Source organism: Pseudophryne corroboree, unplaced genomic scaffold (assembly GCF_028390025.1).
Source record: "Pseudophryne corroboree isolate aPseCor3 unplaced genomic scaffold, aPseCor3.hap2 scaffold_807, whole genome shotgun sequence".
NCBI lineage: Eukaryota > Metazoa > Chordata > Amphibia > Anura > Myobatrachidae > Pseudophryne > Pseudophryne corroboree.
The window spans coordinates 106,381-127,603 of record NW_026970386.1 but is presented as its reverse complement, the minus strand read 5'-3'; the positions used below and the strand labels follow the sequence as shown (position 1 = coordinate 127,603).

At 44.6% G+C, this 21,223-nt stretch overlaps 1 protein-coding gene across 3 annotated transcripts; it reads right to left on the bottom strand.

The window, feature by feature from the left end:
• Positions 1 to 6,059: 6,059 nt before the first annotated feature.
• LOC135042010 (oocyte zinc finger protein XlCOF7.1-like) lies at positions 6,060 to 20,106 on the bottom strand. 3 transcript variants are annotated; one of them, XM_063954981.1, is made up of 5 exons: positions 19,997 to 20,101; positions 15,804 to 15,952; positions 14,295 to 14,486; positions 13,458 to 13,956; positions 6,060 to 7,193 (listed from the first exon to the last, which is right to left on the bottom strand). In XM_063954981.1, the coding sequence occupies exons 2-5, from the start codon at positions 15,879 to 15,881 to the stop codon at positions 6,112 to 6,114; spliced, it is 1,851 nt and encodes a 616-aa protein (XP_063811051.1). In that variant the 5' UTR covers positions 15,882 to 15,952; positions 19,997 to 20,101; the 3' UTR covers positions 6,060 to 6,111. The 3 variants fall into 3 exon arrangements, with proteins under 3 accessions (XP_063811051.1, XP_063811052.1, XP_063811053.1); XM_063954982.1 differs by having other exon boundaries at positions 6,060 to 7,190; XM_063954983.1 differs by lacking the exon at positions 14,295 to 14,486 and having other exon boundaries at positions 19,997 to 20,106.
• Positions 20,107 to 21,223: the final 1,117 nt, after the last annotated feature.

Here is a 21,223-nt window from a genome sequence, read left to right as displayed (position 1 = left end):
GCTCAAGGCAGGAGCATCATAGAAAGCCCAAATCAGGTGAGAAGAACACACATGCACACCCTTCTGTACAAGAAGGAAGATGTTAGTAGGTGAAAGGATCCTCAAATCAGGTGCATCAGGGTGGGATCCCTGTGGATACTGTGGACTAAGGAGAAATAGAGTTATCAACGGTAAGTCTACCATAACTATTATTTCTCATGCAGTGTCCACAGGTTATCCACAGAATAACATTGGGATATCCTAAAGCAAATTTAGTGGTGGGGAGGCTCCTGATTGGACAGGAGAATCCTTCGCCTGAATTCAGCGTTCTGAGGTATCAAAGGCATAATGTATAATGAATGTGTTAATGGAAGACCATGTGGCTGCCTTACATATCTGTTTAGCTGAAGCACTACGTTGTGCTGCCCATGATGTACCTACCTTACGTGTAGGGTGAACAGAGATATTAGCCGGAATAGGGAGTTCAGCTTGAGAATATGCTTCTGAAATCGTCATCTGAAGCCACCTCGCCAGTGTCTGCTTGTAAGCAGTCCATCCTCTCTTGTAAAATCCATAGAGAACAGAGAGTGTCTGTCTTTCTGATGGCACTGATATGATCCACGTAAATCATATAGGCACGAACTATGTCCAATGATACATCTTCCACAGAAAGGTCCGGCCCTTGGAAGGCCGGGACAACAATTTCTTCGTTAAGGTGGAATTTAGACTCTACCTTAGGAAGATAACAAGATTTGGTTCTAAGAACCGCTTATCTGGATGAAAAATCAGAAAAGGAGCGACATAATAATGCCCCTCAATCTGACACTCTTCTACCTGAAGCAACAACCAGTAGAAAGAGAGCTTTAGCTGTCCACCATTTATGATCCACCTGCTTTAGTGGTTCAAATGGAGCAACTTGAAGTGCCTTTAGGACTAAACTTATATCCCAAGGCACTGCAGGGTGGTTGGATGTGAAGCGTTTCCTGGAAGAAAGTGCACACATCCTGTAGGTTAGCAATTTTCTTTTGGAACCATACAGACAATGCTGACACCTGAACTCTCAAGGAAGCCACCCGTAGACCTTTATCCATTCCTGCCTAAAGGAATGTTAGGACTCTGGAAACTCTGAAAGACCTAGGGTCAAATTTCCGGTCACTGCACCATTGAATATAGGCTTGCCATATTCGGTGATAAATGCGAGTGGAGGATGGTTTCCTTGCTTTAAGCATTGTTTGAATTAGCAGTTGTGAGAATCCTCTTGCTTTCAGAATGGAAGTCTCAAGAGCCACGCCGTCAAAGACAGTTGATCCAGGTGCTTGTAATAGCAAGGACCCTGAGACAGTAGATCTGGATGTTGAGGAAGTAGAAATGGAGCATCCATCGATATCCTCAGCAGATCTGTGTACCAATGTCTTCTGTGCCAAGCCGGAGCTATTAGTATCACGGCGCCCTTTCCCTGTTTTACATCACCCTGGGAAACAGGGCGATCAGTGGAAACAGATAGGCCAGATGAAATTCCCATCTCACTGACAGGGCATCCACAAAGGTTGTCCTGGGATCCTTTGTTCTTGACCCGTACGCGTGAACTTTGTTGTTCTGACGGGACGGCATGGCATGAGATCTATCTTCAGTAACTCCCACTTGTCTACCAGAGTGTGGAAGAACTCGGGGTGTAAAGCCCATTCAAAAGAAGGGAATAGTTTACACCTGCGCTGGACAATGAAGGCAGCAATCAAGAATCTCTTCCAGTGTTATGAAGACTGGAAACAGGGAATACAATGCAAAAGAGGGGGATACTGTCATGCGCCAAACAAAGAAGGGTACCAGATACTTATAATACGAAATGTCCTTGTATGATGTTCACGGTTTCCGTTTCTTATTTCTTTATAATTCACGAATATACAGTCTCTTCCCAATGGATGACCATATGTGAATAGAAAACATAGAAAGAAAATCCAATGTGTCAAATTAATAATGGGGAATGGAGATAAATCCAGCAGAAATCTTTTACTTTGTGAACATGAAATGGATATTACGGGACCACCAGAAACGTGAGACGGTCAGAGAAGATTGATGCTCACTCATAAGCTTACATCATACAGCAAATTCCATGCTTATAAAGGTATCGTTGCTTCATATAGTCAAAATCTCTCACACTTAAAAGATCAGGAGAATATCACGCTTACACGTGTGCTTACTTGAGACAAGCTGTATATGGTCATGTAGCAGTTTCTTTATCTCCCCCACACGGTCAAGGATATTCCCACAGGTCAACGTCGATGAATTTAAAAAAATAAATAAAAAATACCAATGTGTAGTATTTCTTTATAAAATATAGTATAAGATGTGGGTGCAGGTGAGACAGAACCCCCACTCCGTGAGCAGTGTGTGTAACAGGACCTCCCGAGGTTGCAAAGGATATCATTCTATAAATGCCCACTCTCAAGTTTATACAGCCATATCTCTCAGGCTTTACAAAAGATTAGTTCTTTATAGGCTGATAAGGTAACTAGCCAGGCTTACACATAAGCTTACTTGAAACTGATGTTGTAAATTCCCGTAGCGGTTTCTTTTCCACAGAGGTAACGTAGCTCCCAAAAAAACAACCATATAGTGATAAAAACGGTATTTAATGGGTATAAATATATAAAACACACAGGCACACCAAAATGGCCTGACTTGGGTCAATGGAAACAAAATCACAGCTGAGCGGATAAATAACAAAAAGGGCCCATCTATTCTCACCACTCTGCTGGATGCCACAAGTACAGGTCTGGGTGTCCAAACAACCACCCCACCAACGCGTTTCGACTGCTTTAGTCTTTCTCAGGGTGATGGTGTGTGTCAGATCCCAGAGCCATCTATTTAAACTCTTTATAGTCCCGCCCACTCCTAATTCAATTAGGCAGATACATATATTACTTTGGAAAATGAGGATAATCCATAAACTAAATGTACATTTTGACCATTGAAGCTTGGTACAGTCACCATTTGATATGTAATAAACAGTCACATTGTACAATTTCCATGGCATTAATGATGTTTACTTCTGTTTTTTCGGGTTGTCATGGCAACCATAACCACTGGCCAATGAATGTCAGAGGATTTAAGCCTATGACCAGGGCCAATGTGTCCGCTCCAAAGATATCTAAATGGGACGTGCTTTCAATTAAATAACTAAGCCAATGAGATTCGGCCCACCAGGTGACGCACTTCCCTTCCCATGCGTTCCACTATTGCCCGTATGTTACGTTTTTACGTTTCAAACATCAAAATGGGATCGCCTGTGATTCGCATCTCCTTAATATGCGTTCCACCGGCTCAAAGGAATACGGCTGTGCGTTCCAAAACGTTGGAATATTTTACAATAGTGAATAATAAGGATTACCCCTAATTGTTATAGACCATTTTTTCTTAGATGATTTTATATACCTACCGGTAAATACTTGTCTCGTAGTCCGTAGAGGATGCTGGGGTCCATATTAGTACCATGGGGTATAGACAGGTCCACCAGGAACCATTGGCACTTTAAGAGTTTAACACTGTGGGCTGGCTCCTCCCACTAGATTTTACTAAAAGAGCTCTGTAGAGCTCCCCTAGCTGTGACCGGCTCCTCTGGGCTCATTTTCTAAACGGATTATGGTAGGAGGGGCATACAGGCACGTGGAGGCCACACACACTACTGAGCCTCATTTTGACTTGTTTTAAGGACATTACATCAAATTTGGATCATCCTGTAGCGTGTTTTTCCACTTTAATTTTGAGTGTGACTCCAAATCCAGACCTCCATGGGTTAATTAATTTGATTTCCATTGATCATTTTTGTGTGATTTTGTTGTCAGCACATTCAACTATGTAAAGAACAAAGTATTTAATAAGAATATTTCATTCATTCAGAGCTAGGATGTTGTTGTTTTTTTAGTGTTCCCTTTATTTTTTTGGAGCAGTATACTTTACTCTGCACAACATGGATAAATATCCTTTAAAGCACAGAAACAATTCAAGTTACATTATAGTATTGCAGGTAAGTAAAACAGAATCATATCATGAGAGCCAAAACCCTATGGGGGCCATTCAGACCCAGCCGCAATAGCTGCCCGCAGCAGTTTGCTGATGGTGGCAATATGCACATGCGCAGCGGCTGCGCAGACACACTCATTGTGGCCGCATCCCTGCGACGTGAACGCGGGCGGGCCAGGACCATTTTCCAAGGGGTTGCGTGATGTCACATATGCATTCATCTCTGATTAACCCCCTATAAGCTTCCAGAGTGCACCTCATATCTCATCTTTTCCAAGTTACTACAAATGATACGAGATCGGTAGCAGCACTACTATCAGGATTATTACACAGAACACACATAAAGGCTGACACAGCAAATAACAGTGACACATACAAGGGATTAATTAGAAATAAGGAAGCATAATAATCAAGTCTAATTATCAACTGGTTCTGTGCAGGACCCATACACCTCGTTACTGCCTCCAGCAGCCCCTGGTACTGTACTGCGGCCATCCGCCCAGTCTCCCCCCACTACTGCCTCCCACCCTGTCCCCCCAACTTCTTTCCCCCACTACTGCCACCGCCCTGTCTCCTTCCACTACTGCCACCCACCCTGTCTCCCCCCACTACTGCCACCCGCCCTGTCTCCCTCTACTACCTCCAACCCTGTCTCCCTCCACTACTGCCACCTGCCCTGTCTCCTTCCACTACTGCCACCACCCCATCTCCCCACATAACTGCCACCCGGCCCGTCTCCCCCACTACCACCGTCTCCTTCCACTACTGCCATCGCCCTGTCTCCCATCACTACTGCCACCCACCCTGACTCCTCCCCACTACTGCCATTGCCCTGTCTCCCTGACACCTTAGCGCTGCGTGGGGACAATATTACCCACAGACAGTGCCTCCGGCAGCCCCCGCTACAGCACTACTGCCACCGCCCTGTCTCCCCCCACTACCACCCACCCTGACTCCTCCCCACTACTGCCACCACCCCATCTCCCCCCACTACTACCACCCTGTCTCCTATCACTGTCACCGCCTCATTTCCCCCTACTGCCACCGCCCTGTCTCCCCAAATGCCACCTTCCCCTCCAGCTACTGCCACCCACCCGCCTCCCCCCACTACTTCCATTGCCCTGTCTCCACTCTGACACCTTAGCGCTGCTTGGGGACAATATTACCTATAGACACTGCCTCCGGCAGCCCCCGCTACAGCACTAGTGCCACCACCCTGTCTTCCCCCTGACCTCTCAGCATTGCTTGGGGATTCTTTGTACTGCTGGTAACAGTCCTTCATCTGCAGGTGGAAGAAAGCAGGGCAGTAAGGAGGCAGAAGCTGCTTCTGGTACCACGGACCCTGGTCATGTAGGGCTGGGAGAGTCAGTAAGATTATGTAATAGTCACCATCTTACAGGCAGCCGGTGAATGGAGCAGAGAATGGGTGTTATGTGGCAGGAACGGGCTGGTTAGGTAACAGCCTGGCTGCTGCATTCTGTACAAGCCACAAGTGGTGCAATTATTTTGCTGGGAGACCCAGGTAGAGGACATTGCTGTAGTCTATGTGTGATGATACAAGTACATGTATGACTGTAGGTAGATCTTCTGAGGGAAATAAAGTGCTGGAGTCTGGCTATGTTCTTCAGATGAGGATCTGATTGTGGCTGATACCTGATGTCTAAGTGTCACTCCACCATCCAGGACACCAAGATTCCGCACAGGATCTGAATTCTGTATCTGAATTCTGTATCTCTGAACCCCCAAGCGGTTGGTTGGTTGGTTTGCAAAGCTGAGCTGTAGCCCTGTCCTTTGTTGGTGAGCTTCTATCATAAGGACCTGTTTCACAAGGATTGAGTCACAGCCAACTGGCAACACCCACACCTGGAGCTCAGCTAGACAACCATTCAGGATTGGTACTGGGTACTCAGTACCTGGAGCAAAGACAGGTCATCGGCGTAGCAGTGGTAGATGAGGACATGACATCTGATTATTTCACCCAGTGGTAACATGTATATTGCAAAAAGCATAGGAGACAGGATAAGAACAACACATGGCAATGATAAGTATACTCCAGAAGATTAAAATGGTTCCTCACCTGAGTGATGTTTATTGTGTGCAACAAGAGATGATTTATTTCTCAGAATATAGAAATGGCCTCTCACCTGTGTGAGTTCTCTGATGTCTAACAAGATGTGATTTCCGTGTAAAACATTTCTCACACTCAGAACACGGAAATGCCTTCTCACCTGTGTGACTTTGCTGATGTGTAACAAGTTGGGATTTCCGTGTAAAACATTTCCCGCACTCAGAGCAAGAAAATGGCTTCGCACCTGTGTGACTTCTCTGATGTGTAAGAAGATGTGATTTCTTTGTAAAACATTTCCAACACTCAGAGCAAGAAAATGGCTTCTCACCTGTGTGACTTCTGTGATGTATAACAAGATCTGATTTGTGTGCAAAACATTTCCCACACTCAGAACATGGAAATGGCTTCTCACCTGTGTGACTTCTGTGATGTTTAACAAGATCTAATTTCCGTGCAAAACATTTCCCACACTCAGAACATGGAAATGCCTTCTCACCTGTGTGACTTCTGTGATGTATAACAAGATCTGATTTCCGTGTAAAACATTTCCTACACTCAGAGCAAGAAAATGGTTTCTCACCTGTGTGACTTCTGTGATGTATAACAAGATCTGATTTCCGTGTAAAACATTTCCTACACTCAGAGCAAGAAAATGGTTTCTCACCTGTGTGACTTCTGCGATGTCTAACAAGATTTAATTTCCGTGCAAAACATTTCCCACACTCAGAACATGGAAATGGCTTCTCACCTGTGTGACTTTGCTGATGTGTAACAAGTTGTGATTTTTGTGTAAAACATTTCCCGCACTCTGAACATATCAGTGGCCTCTCACCTGCCTTACCTGTGTGTGCGTTAATAGGCTTTGTGTTCTGTGTAAAACATTTGGCATCTATAGAACAGGGAAACACTGTATCTACTGTCAGAGCTGTAACAGATGCACCAATATCAGAGTGATCAGGAGAACATTTCCCAGGATCAGAGGGATCAGCTGATAGAGCTGGATGTATAATTGGGGTAATGGGATTATCTCCTGGAGAATCCTGTCTACTGTCATTATCTTTTATGTCACAATCCGGGGATAACATTAGATGTCCTTCTGAGATATTCCTGCTTGTGTGTCCATCTGCTGGAAATAAAACACATTATGAAATTAGACATTTTCTGTAACAATATTAATCTTGTAAACAATAGGAGAAGACGACTTTCTGGGACACTTAATTGTAAATGTGAAGCCTTTATAATATTGTGTCTCAGACTATCATTGTGTCCACCCTCCTGAGAACACTCACAATAACAAATGTAATATTATAATAAGACTTAGATATATCTCTCTCTTACCCTGGTAACTAACCATGAAGTATAAATGGAGATGTAGTCACTCGCCAAGTCCTATGTCAGCACCAATGTAAAACAATGGATGGGGAACATATCGTATGAATTGGAGATTCTAGATTAATAATAACATCAGTCATATGAGCTGATGGATCAGAGAAATGTCTCCTAACGTTACTCCTGGAAACATTGGTAAGGTAGCATTCCTTTATGTGTGTGCTCATACGCTGGTAAGCCTGTACATGTGTTACTCACCCTTATATAAGGTATATTGCTACAGCAGAGTAGGTGTGGAACAAGGTACTTTACATGCAATACACCATATAATACCCTGTAATCATCATCATATGCTAGGTTATAATCTACATTCTCTTACGTCCTAGAGGATGCTGGGGTCCATTTAGTACCATGGGGTATAGACAGGTCCTTTGGAAACCACTGGCACTTTAAGAGTTTAATAGTGTGGGCTGGCTTCTCCCTCTATGCCCCTCCTACCAGACTCAGTTTAGAAAATGTGCACGGAGGAGCCGGTCACAGCTAGGGGAGCTCCTAGGAGTTTTTTTAGTTGTTTTTATTTTATATAGAGTTAGGTTACAAGAAGCCTCCCTGCTTTGTGGGACTTGGGGGGGGGGGGGGGGGGAGGGGAATCAGGAATATGAACCAACTTCCTGAAGAGTTAATGGTTCTCTACTCCACTGACAGGACACTGAGCTCCTGAGGGTGCTGATCACAAGCCCACGAGGTGACTGCTCACTTCTGCAGCACAGCCGCCACCCCCTAACAAAGCCAGAAGAAGGAAAAGTGGTGAGTACAGCGCCAGCGTCTCGGTTAGCGGCAGGGTATGGCGGCACAAGGGTGGGAGCGCAGCTCTGACAGGCTGCACTCCAGGAAGGCTCAGCAACACACAGTGTAGGCGCTTTGAGGGCGTCCTGAGCCAGCGCGGATAAACCTACACTGGTCACGCAGATAACAGGGGCTAATCCTCCTGTTATCACTAAAATCCTCAGGCCAGTATAAACAATTAGTGCGGGAAGCCGCATGCTATTACAAGGGGCGGGGCTTCCTCTCAGAGCGGATTCAGCACTCACCAGCGCCATTTTCTCCCTGCAGATCATAGGAATTAGGACACTGACAGGGAGCGCTGCCCTCCATATTAAAGTCAGTCAGCACCGGGCTTTTATCATAATAACTGCCTACAGGGGCGCTGTGTGGCTGGCTCCTTATACTCTGTGACTCTCTGAAGGTACTCTGGGGGAAACTGTGTCTGACATTTTCCTGTGTGTGTGTGTGTGTGTGTGTGTGTGTAAGTGTGTATATCCATATTACCAAGTCTAAGGACTCTGTGTCCTGTGCTGCAGAGTGTGTATCTTCTCCTGTGGAGTCTATTCCATGTACTCAGTACTGCAATGTGCTGTCTCAGCCTTCTGAATCCAAACCCCCATGGGTGGATTCTTTAAGAGGAATGATATCCCAGATTTCAACAAGGATGTCACATAATGAGAAAGAGACGCAGGTTTTGAGACAATCTGTGGTGGGTTTGAAGTATTCAGCTCCCACTACTTCATCTAAAACCCCACCTACATACCCAAAAAACATACACTTGCCCAGATAATGAAAGCTGACACTGATACCGACTCTGATACAGGGGACGGTGATGGGGATATGCAGGGGGGGGGGGGGCTTCATCCCTTGCTAAAGGGGTGCAGCGAATGATAGAAGCCATTAGGGATGTTTTGCATATTTCTGTGAAGGTTCCAGAACAAGAAGAGGAATCTTATATTACAGTAAATAAGAAATCCTCCCTCACCTTCCCTGCTTCTAAGGAGTAAAACTCCTTGTTTGAAAAATCCTGGGAAACCCCAGAGAAAAAATTCCAGATCCCTAAAAGAAATCTCATTGCTTTCCCTTTCCCTGAAGAGGATAGGAAGAAGTGGGAAAACCCACCTATAGTAGACGCTTCTGTATCTAGGCTGTCTAAAAAGGTGGTTTTACCTGTCCCTGGTTCAACCGCCATAAAGGAGCTGGCTGACCGCAAGATTGAGACTATGGTGGTCATTTCGATTTGTTCGCTTGCAAGCTGCTTTTAGCAGCTTTGCACACGCTAAGCCGAAGCCTACTGGGAGTGAATCTTAGCTTATCAAAATTGCGAACGAAAGATTAGCAAAATTGCGAAGACAATTCTTAGCAGTTTCTGAGTAGCTCCACACTTACTCGGCATCTGCGATCAGTTCAGTGCTTGTCGTTCCTGGTTTGACGTCACAAACACACCCAGCGTTCGCCCAGACACTCCTCCATTTCTTCAGCCACTCCCGTGTTTTTTCCAGAAACCGTAGTGTTTTTTTGCACACACCCATAAAACGGCCAGTTTCCGCCCAGAAACACCCACTTCCTGTCAATCACATTACGATCACCAGAACGAAGAAAAAACCTTGTAATGCCATGAGTAAAATACCTAACTGCATAGCAAATTTACTTGGCGCAGTCGCACTGCGGACATTGCGCATGCGCATTAGCGACTAATCGCTCCGTTGCGAGAAGAAAATACTGAGCTAACAACTCGGAATGACCACCTATGCTCAAATCACTATACACTGCTACAGGCGTGGCTTTAAGGCCCACTATTGCTTGTGCGTGGATCTCTAAAGCCATAGAAAAGTGGTCAGGCACCTTACTAGAGGACTTATATACTATGGATAGGAGTAACATTGACTTGTTTTTGCGTCACATACAGGTTTCTTCAGGTTTCATGGTGGAGGCCATGAAGGACATTGGCCTGCTACTTCCATGGCTGTCTCAGCACGCAGAGGACTCTGGATACGCCAATGGACTGCGGATGCAAAGTCCAAGAAAAGTGTGGAGAACCTGCCATTCACAGGTCAGCCACTATTTGGGGACGCATTGGATGCGTGGATTTCCACGGCGACTGCGGGTAAGTCGACATTTCTTCCCTCTGCAGCAGCCCCAGCTAGGAAATCTTATCCTACACCTACACTGCATTCCTTTTGGACCGCAAAATAAAAAAAAATCCAAACCCCCTCCCACCTTCTTTAGAGGAGGTCGGGGAAGATCCAAAAAACCTGCACCAACAGGTTCCCAGGAACAGAAATCAGGTTCTGCTTCCTCTAAATATTCAGCATGATGGTGGACTTCTCAGCCTGGAGATCAGACAGGTGGAAGTGAGACTAAAAGCTTTCAGTCACGTCTGGGCGTCATCATGCCTAACCCCTGGGTGACGGATATTGATACCCAGGGGTACAGACTGGAGTTTCAGGAACTCCCACCTCACAGAGTCTTCAAATCAGGCTTACCAGCTTCTTTGACAGAAAGTGCTATCCTACAGGAAGCCGTTCAAAAATTGGTACGAACATATGTCATTGTTCCAGTTTCACCTCACCCAAAAACCAAGGGTTATTACTCAATCCTGTTTGTGGTACCAAAACCGGGCGGTTCGGTAAGGCCTATATTGAACCTGAAGGCGTTGAACCCCTACTTGAGGGTTTTCCAATTCAAGATGGAGTCTCTGAGAGCGGTAATCTCAGGTCTGGAGGAGGGGGAATTCCTAGTATCCCTGGATATCAAGGATGCGTACCTTCACATTCCGATCTGGCCGCCTCACCAGGCCTATCTACGGTTAACACTTATTTTCATATTTACTTTCATCCCTATCGTGTGTTTTGTTTCAATGTAATTCATTTCCTACCTTCACTTTTCACTACTTTACCTCTCACTACTTTATCTCCCCCTTCATTACCTCTCACTAATTTACCCCTGCTGTTTTCAGCAGCCTCTCTCACTAACCTATTTTCACTTTTTCACTATATATTTTTTTCACTTTTGTGTTGCCCTGGGGTCACTCAGCTGCTTCATTTTGGGGGGTCCCGCACCCTAGATTTGTACCCCCCAAAATGTTAGGGACTTGCCCGACTAATGAGGTCACCTGGATGCGGTGGGCAAGCCGTTACTTATGGCCATAACTATCCACGACCTCTTCATCTCCCACTCTTTTAACCTTCTCGCCATCACTGAAACCTGGCTCTCCTCCTCTGACACCCCCTCCCCTGCTGCACTCTCCTACGGAGGCCTCTCCTTCACCCACACGGTCAGACCTGATGGCCGCTAGGGTGGAGGCGTGGGCATCCTTCTCTCCCCAAACTGCACCTTTTGTGTCATCCCACCTGAGCCCTCCCTCACCTTCTCCACCTTTGAGGTCCACACTATCTGCCTCTTTTACCCCATTCACCTCCATGTGGCAGTGATCTACCGCCCCCCTGGCTGCTGTTCACCTTTCCTTGACAACTTTGCTGCCTGGCTTCCCCACTTTCTCTCCTCCGACCTCCCCTCTATCATCCTTGTTGACTTTAACATCCCTATCAACATCACTAATGCAGCTTCCACTAATCTTCTTGCACTTTCCACCACCTTTGGATTTTCTCAATGGTCCTCCACCCCTACTCACAATCTCGGCAACTCCCTTGACCATGTCTTCACCCACCGATCTGATCTCTGATTTCCCTAACTCTTCCTTCATTCTCTCTGACCACTATCTACTTTCACCCTCTCATCATCCCCTCTCCTCTCCACGCCCAGACCCAACATCACCAGACGCAATCTCGGGGCTTTCAACCCCGCTACCCTGTCCTCCCTCGAGACTTTCCTCTCTCCTCTTTCCACCATGACCTGTCCCAACCAGGTAGCCACCTTCTGTCCCAACCCTGGCACACCAAACTAACATGATTCCTACAAAAATGTTCACGCTCCGCAGAACGCTCCTGGAGGAGATCTCACTCTTGGCGGACTTCCTCCATTTCAAGTTTATTCTCTCCTCCTGCCGCTCTGCTCTTTCTCTCGACAAGCAATCCTTTTTCCAAACACTCATCGCTTCTCAGTCCTCCAGTCCACACCGACTCTTTAAAACTTTAAAAATTCTCCTTCGACCCCCTCCTCCTGCCTCACTGTCACTGACTTTGCCTCCATCTTCATCTCCAAAATTGTGGCTATCCAAATTGACATCTACTCCCGTCAACCCTCTGCTGCCCCCATCATCCCTCCCCTCCATCTATCCCACCCTGTCCTGCTTCCGTCCCACCTCAGACAAGGAAGTCCACTCCCTCATCTTATCCCCCCTCAACCTGCCCCTTGGAACCCCTCCCCTCCCGTCTTCTCCGCTCCCTCTCCCCACTGCCTGCTCCCACATTGCTCACCTCTTTAACCTATCGCTCTCTACCGGCATCTTTCCCTCACCATTCAAACATGCTCTGGTGTCCTCTAGTCTCGAAAAAAACAACCTGAACCATTCATCACTCACTAGCTACCGCCCCATCTCTCTTCTCCCATTCGCCTCCAAACTACTTGAACGACTGGTCTACAGCCATCTCACAAGCTACCTCTCTGACAACTCCATCCTTGATCCACTACAATCTGGCTTTTGCCCACTCCACCGAGACTTTTTATTTTTATCTTTATTTCCTGTGATATGTATGAGATACACCAGAGAGTGTGGGGAGGTGACTGGTAAGATCTCTGGGCTGGTAACACACAGTGACATGATGTGAGGAGGAGAGCAGGATTATAATAGGGGCTGATGGCTCCTGATGTATGAGATACACCAGAGAGTGTGGGGAGGAGACTGGTCATATCTCTGGGCTGGTAACACAGAGTGACATGATGTGAGGGGAGAGCAGGAGTAGAATAGGGGCTGATGGCTCCTGATGTATGAGATACACCAGAGAGAGTGTGGGGAGGAGACTGGTCAGATCTCTGGGCTGGTAACACACAGTGACATGATGTGAGGGGAGAGCAGGAGTATAATAGGGACTGATGGCTCCTGATGTATGAAATACACCAGAGAGTGGTCAGATATCTGGGCTGGTAACACAGTGACATGATGTGAGGGGGAGAGCAGGAGTATAATAGGGGCTGATGGCTCCTGACTCCTCTACTGGGCAAATACAGTTCCCTAATTTGTACTGATAGAGGAGGGTGAAGGATAAGAGATTGCTGTAGTGACTGAGCAAGGAGAATATATGACTCTTTTCTGTAATAAGTGTTTATTACTCACCTGTGCTGGTATCTGTAGGGATTTCCTCCTCCTTACACTGCTGATAACCCCTCACATACGTCTCTTCTTCTCCCTCTATATCTTCTGCCTTTATATCAGTCACATACGTCTCTTCTTCTCCCTCTATAGCTTCTGCCTTCATATCAGTCACATACATCTCTTCTTCTTCCTCTATATCTTCTGCCTTCATATCAGTCACATAAGTCTCTTCTTCTCCCTCTATATCTTCTGCCTTCATATCAGTGACATACGTCTCTTCTTCTCCCTCTATATCTTCTGCCTTTATATCAGTCACATACATCTCTTCTTCTCCCTCTATATCTTCTGCCTTCATATCAGTCACATACGTCTCTTCTTCTCCCTCTATATCTTCTGCTTTCATATCAGTCACATAAGTCTCTTCTTCTCCCTCTATATCTTCTGCCTTCATATCAGTCACATACGTCTCTTCTTCTCCCTCTGTATCTTTGACTTTAATATTATTTAATTGGGCTTCAGCCTATATAAACCATCAATAAAAGAAGACTGTAATAATTGTTGATTTCAGTAATAGATTAAACAATACAAATATAATGACACACACAGCTGTAGACACGTTCCCTGGTGTTACTATATAATGCCCCATTCCCAGCAGTCACCTCTCCAGTCATCACCCAGACACAACCCCTGGTGTTACTGTATATTGCCCCATTCCCAAGCGGTCACCTCTCCAGTCATCACACAGACACGTTCCCCGGTGTTAGTGTATAATACCCCATTTCCAGAAGTCACCTCTCCAGTCATCACCCAGACACGTTCCCCGGTGTTACTGTATAATGCCCCATTCCCGGCAGTCACCTCTCCAGTCAGCAACTGAATAATCTTCTTGGTGAGTTCCAGGATCTTCTGATCATTGTGTCTCTCATGTGTCAGTGAGTGAGGTGGAGGCACCGTGATGGGGCTCTGGGTTCTACTCAATCCTCCTGATACAGGGGGATGGCTGCTGGGTGTCTCATACTCATTGGATGTCTTCTTCACTATTGTGTAAACCTGTATAATGGTGGAGACATCAAATATCAATATATACACTCCCAGATCCCCTCACCTCCCCAGTCATGTCCCTGCATTATTACTATAGATATGTGATGTCACTGTGACACTCCCAGATCCCCTCACCTCCTCAGTCATGTCCCTGTATTATTACTATAGATATAAGTAATTTTTCTGTGACGCTCCCAGATACCCCAAAATCCCCAGTCATGTCACTGTATTATTACTATAGATATAAGTGATGTCACTGTGACTCTCCCAGACCCCTTCAATTCCCCAGTCACGTCCCTGTATTATTGATATAGATATAAGTGACGTCACTGTGCCGCTTCCAGATTCCCTCACCTCCCCAGTCATGTCCCTGTATTATTACTATAGATATTAGTGAGGCCACTGTGACTCTCCCAGATCCCCTCCCCTCCCCAGTCATGTCCTTGTATTATTACTATAGATAAAAGTAATTTCACTGTATAGCTCCAAGAGCCACACACCTCATTAGTCATGTCCCTGTATTATTACCATAGATATAAGTGACATTACTGTGACGCTCCCAGATCTGCCCCACCTCCCCAGTCATGTCCTTGTCTTATTAATTTAGATAAAAGTGATGCCACAGTGATGCTTCCAGTTCACCTCGCCTCTCCAGTCATATCCCTGTTTTATTACTATAGATAAAAGTGAGGTCTACAGTGACACTCCCAGATTCCCTCACCTCCCCAGTCATGTCCCTGTATTATTAGTATAGATATATGGTCATTGTTACGCTCCCAGATCCACTCACCTCCCCAGTCATGTCCCTGTATTATTACTATAGATATATGGTCACAGTGATGCTCCCAGATCCTATCACCTCCCCAGTCATGTCCCTGTATTATTACTATAGATATAAGTGATGTCACTGTGACACTCCTGAATCTTCTCACATCCCCAGTCATGTCCCTGTATTATTACTATAGATATAAGGTCACTGTTACGCTCCCAGATCCCCTCACCTCCCCAGTCATGTCCGTTTTATTAGTATAGATATAAGGTCACTGTGATGCTCCCAGATCCTCTCATCTCCCCAGTTATGTCCCTGTATTATTACTATAGATATAAGGTCCCTGTGACACTCCCAGATCCCCTCACCTCCCCAGTCATATCCCTGTATTATTACTGTAGATATTAGTGAGGTCACTGTGACACTCCCAGATAAACTCTTGATTACTATAGATATAAGGTCACTGTGACGCTCCCAGATCCCCTCACCTCCCCAGTCATGTTCCTGTATTGTTACTATAGATATAAGGTCACTGTGACGCTCCCAGATCCACTCACCTCCCCAGTCAGCAGGTAGATGATTTCCAGGGCGATATTTATTATCCTCTCAGTCCTGTGACTCATGTCTTTGTCCATCCTCGGTGAATCAGAGAGAATACAGAACGTGTGATGTGTAATAAAGACTCCGTTCCCCACAGCTGGAGTTCCTGGAATAAATAGAATACATAAAACATATTGCACATGTAACATAGTAAATGTAGAATAGAGTGGTCATTAAGTCTCCTATTTCCCCACAGCCATAGAGTCCTGGTCATTGTCTCCGAGGTTCCCGTGACCCAGCACCATAAGGCTGTACTGCATAGTGGGCCTGATCTCGATAGTAGCGCTATTGTGGGTGGAGTCACAATGAGCTGATGTTCGGTACACCGCTCATGTGCACGACCCGTACGGAGCATGTGCTCTAGGTGTCCTGAGTTGTCAGACGAGTATGGCTGCAGCCATGAAGTGGTGTAAGGGTGAGAATTGGTTGTGAAGGGACAGGGTCTCCTGATGGAAATTTCATGGCCTCATTCATGGAGCTGCGGCGTACAGTCTCCGTGACCTCAGGTTTCACACATCCAGCCGATGGTGTAGCAAAGGTGGCAGGAGACAGGCAGTGGAAAGGCGGAAGGAGACAGGCAGGGGAAAGGCGGCAGGAGACAGGCAGGGGAAAGGCGGCAGGAGACAGGCAGGGGAAAGGCTGCAGGAGACAGGCAGGGGAAAGGCGGCAGGAGACAGGCAGGGGAAAGGCGGCAGGAGACAGGCAGGAGACAGGCTGGGGAAAGGTGGCTGGAGACAGGCTGGGGAAAGGTGGCTGGAGACAGGCAGGTGAAAGGTGGCCGGAGACAGGCAGGGGAAAGGCGGCAGGAGACAGGCGGCAGGAGACAGGCAGGAGACAGGCAGGGGAAAGGCAGCAGGAGACAGGCTGGGGAAAGGTGGCTGGAGACAGGCAGGTGAAAGGTGGCCGGAGACAGGCAGGGGAAAGGCGGCAGGAGACAGGCTGCAGGAGACAGGCAGAGTAAAGGCGGCAGGAGACAGGCTGGGGAAAGGTGGCTGGAGACAGGCTGGGGAAAGGTGGCAGGAGACAGGCAGGGGAAAGGCGGCAGGAGACAGGCATGGGAAAGGCTGCAGGAGACAGACAGGGTAAAGGTGGCAGGAGACAGGCAGGGGTAAGGCGGCAGGAGACAGGCAGGGTAAAGGCGGCAGGAGACAGGCTGGGGAAAGGTGGCTGGAGACAGGCTGGGGAAAGGTGGCAGGAGACAGGCAGGGGAAAGGCTGCAGGAGACAGGCAGGGGGAAGGCTGCAGGAGACAGGCAGGGGAAAGGCTGCAGGAGACAGGCAGGGGAAAGGTGGCTGGAGACAGGCAGGGGGGAGGCAGCAGGAGACAGGCAGGGGAAAGGCTACAGGAGACAGACAGGGGGGAGGCGGCAAGAAACAATGTGGTTGAAGTGATAAACCAGTGATAAATGCAAGGTGATAAACACACCAACCAATCAGTTCCAATATGTAAATTAACAGTTAGGAGGTGATTGGCTTTGCGTGTATCACCTTTAATTTTTCACTGGTTTACCACTTCCTTATGCCATCTCCAGGTTAATACATCTGCCCCATTATTTGTTCTCAGGAGATTGAATAAATTCTTTTTTTTTTTTTAACTGAAGAAATTTTATTAGAGAAGATTTTCAATACAGATCATACACAACGCTTTGAATACAAATAAAGCCAAGAGCACAGTGGTAGTACGTCTGTAAACCATAATACAGGAAAGTAAAGTAATAATACTAAAAAACGTGAAAATCAGAAACAAAAAGAGAGTAAAGGAAAGGAGGAAAAGAGAAGATAGAGAAAGAAAGAAACACAAAATAGGGGAGATGCTGACCGTCAGTATTCCAGGGAAAATGTAGAGAACCTGCGCATAAACATGTACATTCTGAACTAAATAGTAGGCAGATACTTAGGGAAAACGTACAAGGCTCATGTGTATAGTCTATCCTTCGACCGTTTCGACAGAAATTTGTACGGAAGGTCTCACTGAAAAAATACTTCATAAACCAGAAGGCAGAAGCAAATTTCAAAAGTGAAATCTTTAAACCGAAATCAAATTTTAACCCTACATACAACAGAGGTTGTTTCATCGAAAGCTTTCAGAAAGCAGTCAGTATGGATTTGGAAGAAATTGGACCACAACGAAATCCACATCAGAATATTACAAGAAAAGAAAGAACAGCTCTTAAGAATTTAGAAAAAAATGAAAACCTAACAATAAAACCAGCTGATAAAGGAGGCAGCATAGTTATTATGGATACAGAAAAATATGAAGCTGAAATTAAAAGACAACTCAGTGACAAGGAAACGTATAAAGTTTTGAAGAATAACCCGAGTGACCGAGTAGAAAAGTCACTGAAGACCCTACTAAGTGATTATAAGGAAAAAGATATACTATCAGAGAACGAATTTAAATACATCATTCATCCTAACCCTATGCTACCGGTGTTTTATGTTCTACCAAAAATCCATAAAGACCTGGAAAATCCACCCGGACGACCAATTGTAGCGGGAACAGAATCCATAACTTCAAATCTATCGCACTTTGTGGACTATCATCTACAACCTGAGGTCCTGAAATTAAAATCGTACATAAAGGACTCAACAGATATTCTTAGGAAACTAAAGAACATAGAGTGGAAGGAAAGATATATACTGATCACAGCAGATGTGAGTACCCTTTACACAATAATTGAACATCAAAAGGGACTAGAAGCTGCAAATTTCTTCCTGGAAAAATCAGATATGGAACCACTAAAACTTGAATTAATCCTTAGAAGCATAGAGTTTATCTTGAAGAACAACTTTTTCTGGCACAATGGAGTATTTTACGAACAAAAAAGAGGAACTGCCATGGGAACTCGCTTTGCACCGGCATATGCCAATTTATTTATGGGATGTTGGGAGGAGTCCGTAATTTGGAACAACAACAAATTTCTAAAAAATATCATCTTATGGCATCGATTTATTGATGACATCATATTTATATGGGAAGGCGAATTGGAAGATTTAAATACCTTTTGTCAGGAGTTAAATAAAAATGAAGTCAATATCAATCTGACATTTAATATCAGCAAAGAAGAAATAACCTTCCTGGATTTAACAATCTATATTAAAGATAATTGCATACAAACAAGAAATTTCAATAAACCAACTGATAGCAATTCTTATATCCCAAAAAATAGTAATCATCATCCAACCTGGCTAAAAAACATCCCAAAGGGACAAATGAGGAGACTACGAAGGAATTGCACAGAAACATCTACATTCCTAGAACAAGTAACAGACCTTAAGGAAAAATTCTTAACGAAGGGTTATACAGAAGATGATTTAAGAAAACCATTAGATGAAATTACGAACTTGGAAAGAGAAGAATTACTTGCAAGCAAAGTGAAAACCAAAAAAGAAGAAATTCAATTACCATTTATTACCACATTTAATGGACAATACAAACAGGTAGAGAAAATTATCTGTAAACATTGGCACCTTCTGACCAAAGATCCTATAGTAGGAAACATTGTCCCGAAAAAACCCAAATTTATTTATAAAAAAGCCAATAATGTAAGAAATAAAGTTGTCAAGAGCTCAGTACCACCTAAGAGAGAAGGAAGAATCAAAACAAAGGGATTCCACAGATGTGGACTTTGTATGATGTGTAAAAATCATCAAGGACAAGGAAGTAAAACTACTCACTATCAGTCGACATCTACAAAACAAGAATTCGAAATATCAAATTTCATTACGTGCAATAGTAGCAATTGCATTTACATTATTGAATGCAAATGCAACCTACAATACATAGGACGTACTACCAGACCCCTGAAAGAGAGATGGTCTGAACATCTACGAAACATCAAAAAAGGTTACGAAAAACACTCCTTATCCCTACATTTCAAGGAAAAACATTCGAGTTTAATATCAGGAATTAAGAATGTTATAGGAATTAAAATAGTGGAAAAACAATGGAGAAGAAAATCAATAGAAAATAATCTTGCCACTACTGAAATGAGAGCAATATATGAAATGAAAACCCTCCATCCAAAGGGAATCAACACAGATTTTGAGATTAAATGGTTCCTGTAGCCTAATGGGTATAAAATATATGGGATCTAGGGTTAAATCACCAGTACTGTATAGAAGAAATTAATTTCCAATAAATTACTCACCGCCATTTATAAATTCATATTTTTTATAAAAAAACAATCTTTAATTTTCACTATTTTTAACTTATGTTTATAACATTGTATTTTATAAGTGTTTCAATCTCTCTTGTATAAGTTAAGCCCCAGTTCACCCGACATTTGCATTCCAACTGAAAACAACATAGATATGAAAGCAAGCAGCAGCTGGAACGCAAAACATCGAGGTGGAACGCAAACCGGAAGTCGTCATATGACACTTCCGCCGGGATCCGGACGGGCTCCGCAAATAGAAAGCCCGATATCAGGATGTACCCACAAAGTAGGGGGAGATATAAGTAAGCGCTAGGTTACCCCACATTTGCGTTCCAACCGATAATAACAGAGATATAAAAATAGACAGCAGTTGGAACGCAAAACATCGAGGTGGAACGCAAACCGGAAGTTGTCATAAGACACTTCCGCCCAGAATCCGCAAACAGAAAGCCCACACAATAAGGGGAAATAAAAAAATGGAACACACTGACCCCATGATCATATCCGGATACAAACCGGAAATAGAAGTTTTTATATTCATTTAGATTGAATTTTAAGGTTATAAAAAATCGTTTTTGAGTAAAATTTATTTTTATGAAATGTACATGATATAGAGATTGTATATATATTAATAATTATGCACTTTGAAATGTAATGATATATTATGGAAAAATCACTTCCTGGAAAGAATCCACCAATGATCTCTCAGTAAGGGGTATATATATACCCAGAAAACCATCAGCCCAAACACCTTGAAAAAGGCTCAGGAGAGCCGAAACGCGTTGGTGAACAGCATCTGCCTGGACAGCGACCCAGCCTTGGACTCTGAAGGGGTTCCCATACCAGGAAATCACCACAGATATTTTTCAAACGAGACTTGGTGTGATATATACACCTTATTTTAAGGTACGCTGCCAGCCACATGTTTTTATTTGCATTTGTTCTTATTAAAAATTGAGTTACACTATTGTGGTCTCCCTTATCTTTTCTTTCATACATTGGAGATGAAGAATTAATATCCCTCTGAACCAAAAATTGGAAGAAAGATTTGGAGACCCTATGACTCACCAGAAAGAACAAAGAAAGCAATAACATTTTGGGCATCTTTGGAACTTTTTATTGCATACTTATTTTACTATACCAATAGAGGGACTTCTCTATCTCAACAGGAGATAGCGCAGAAACCACATATATCTTTTTCTAAATCACATTTTGACC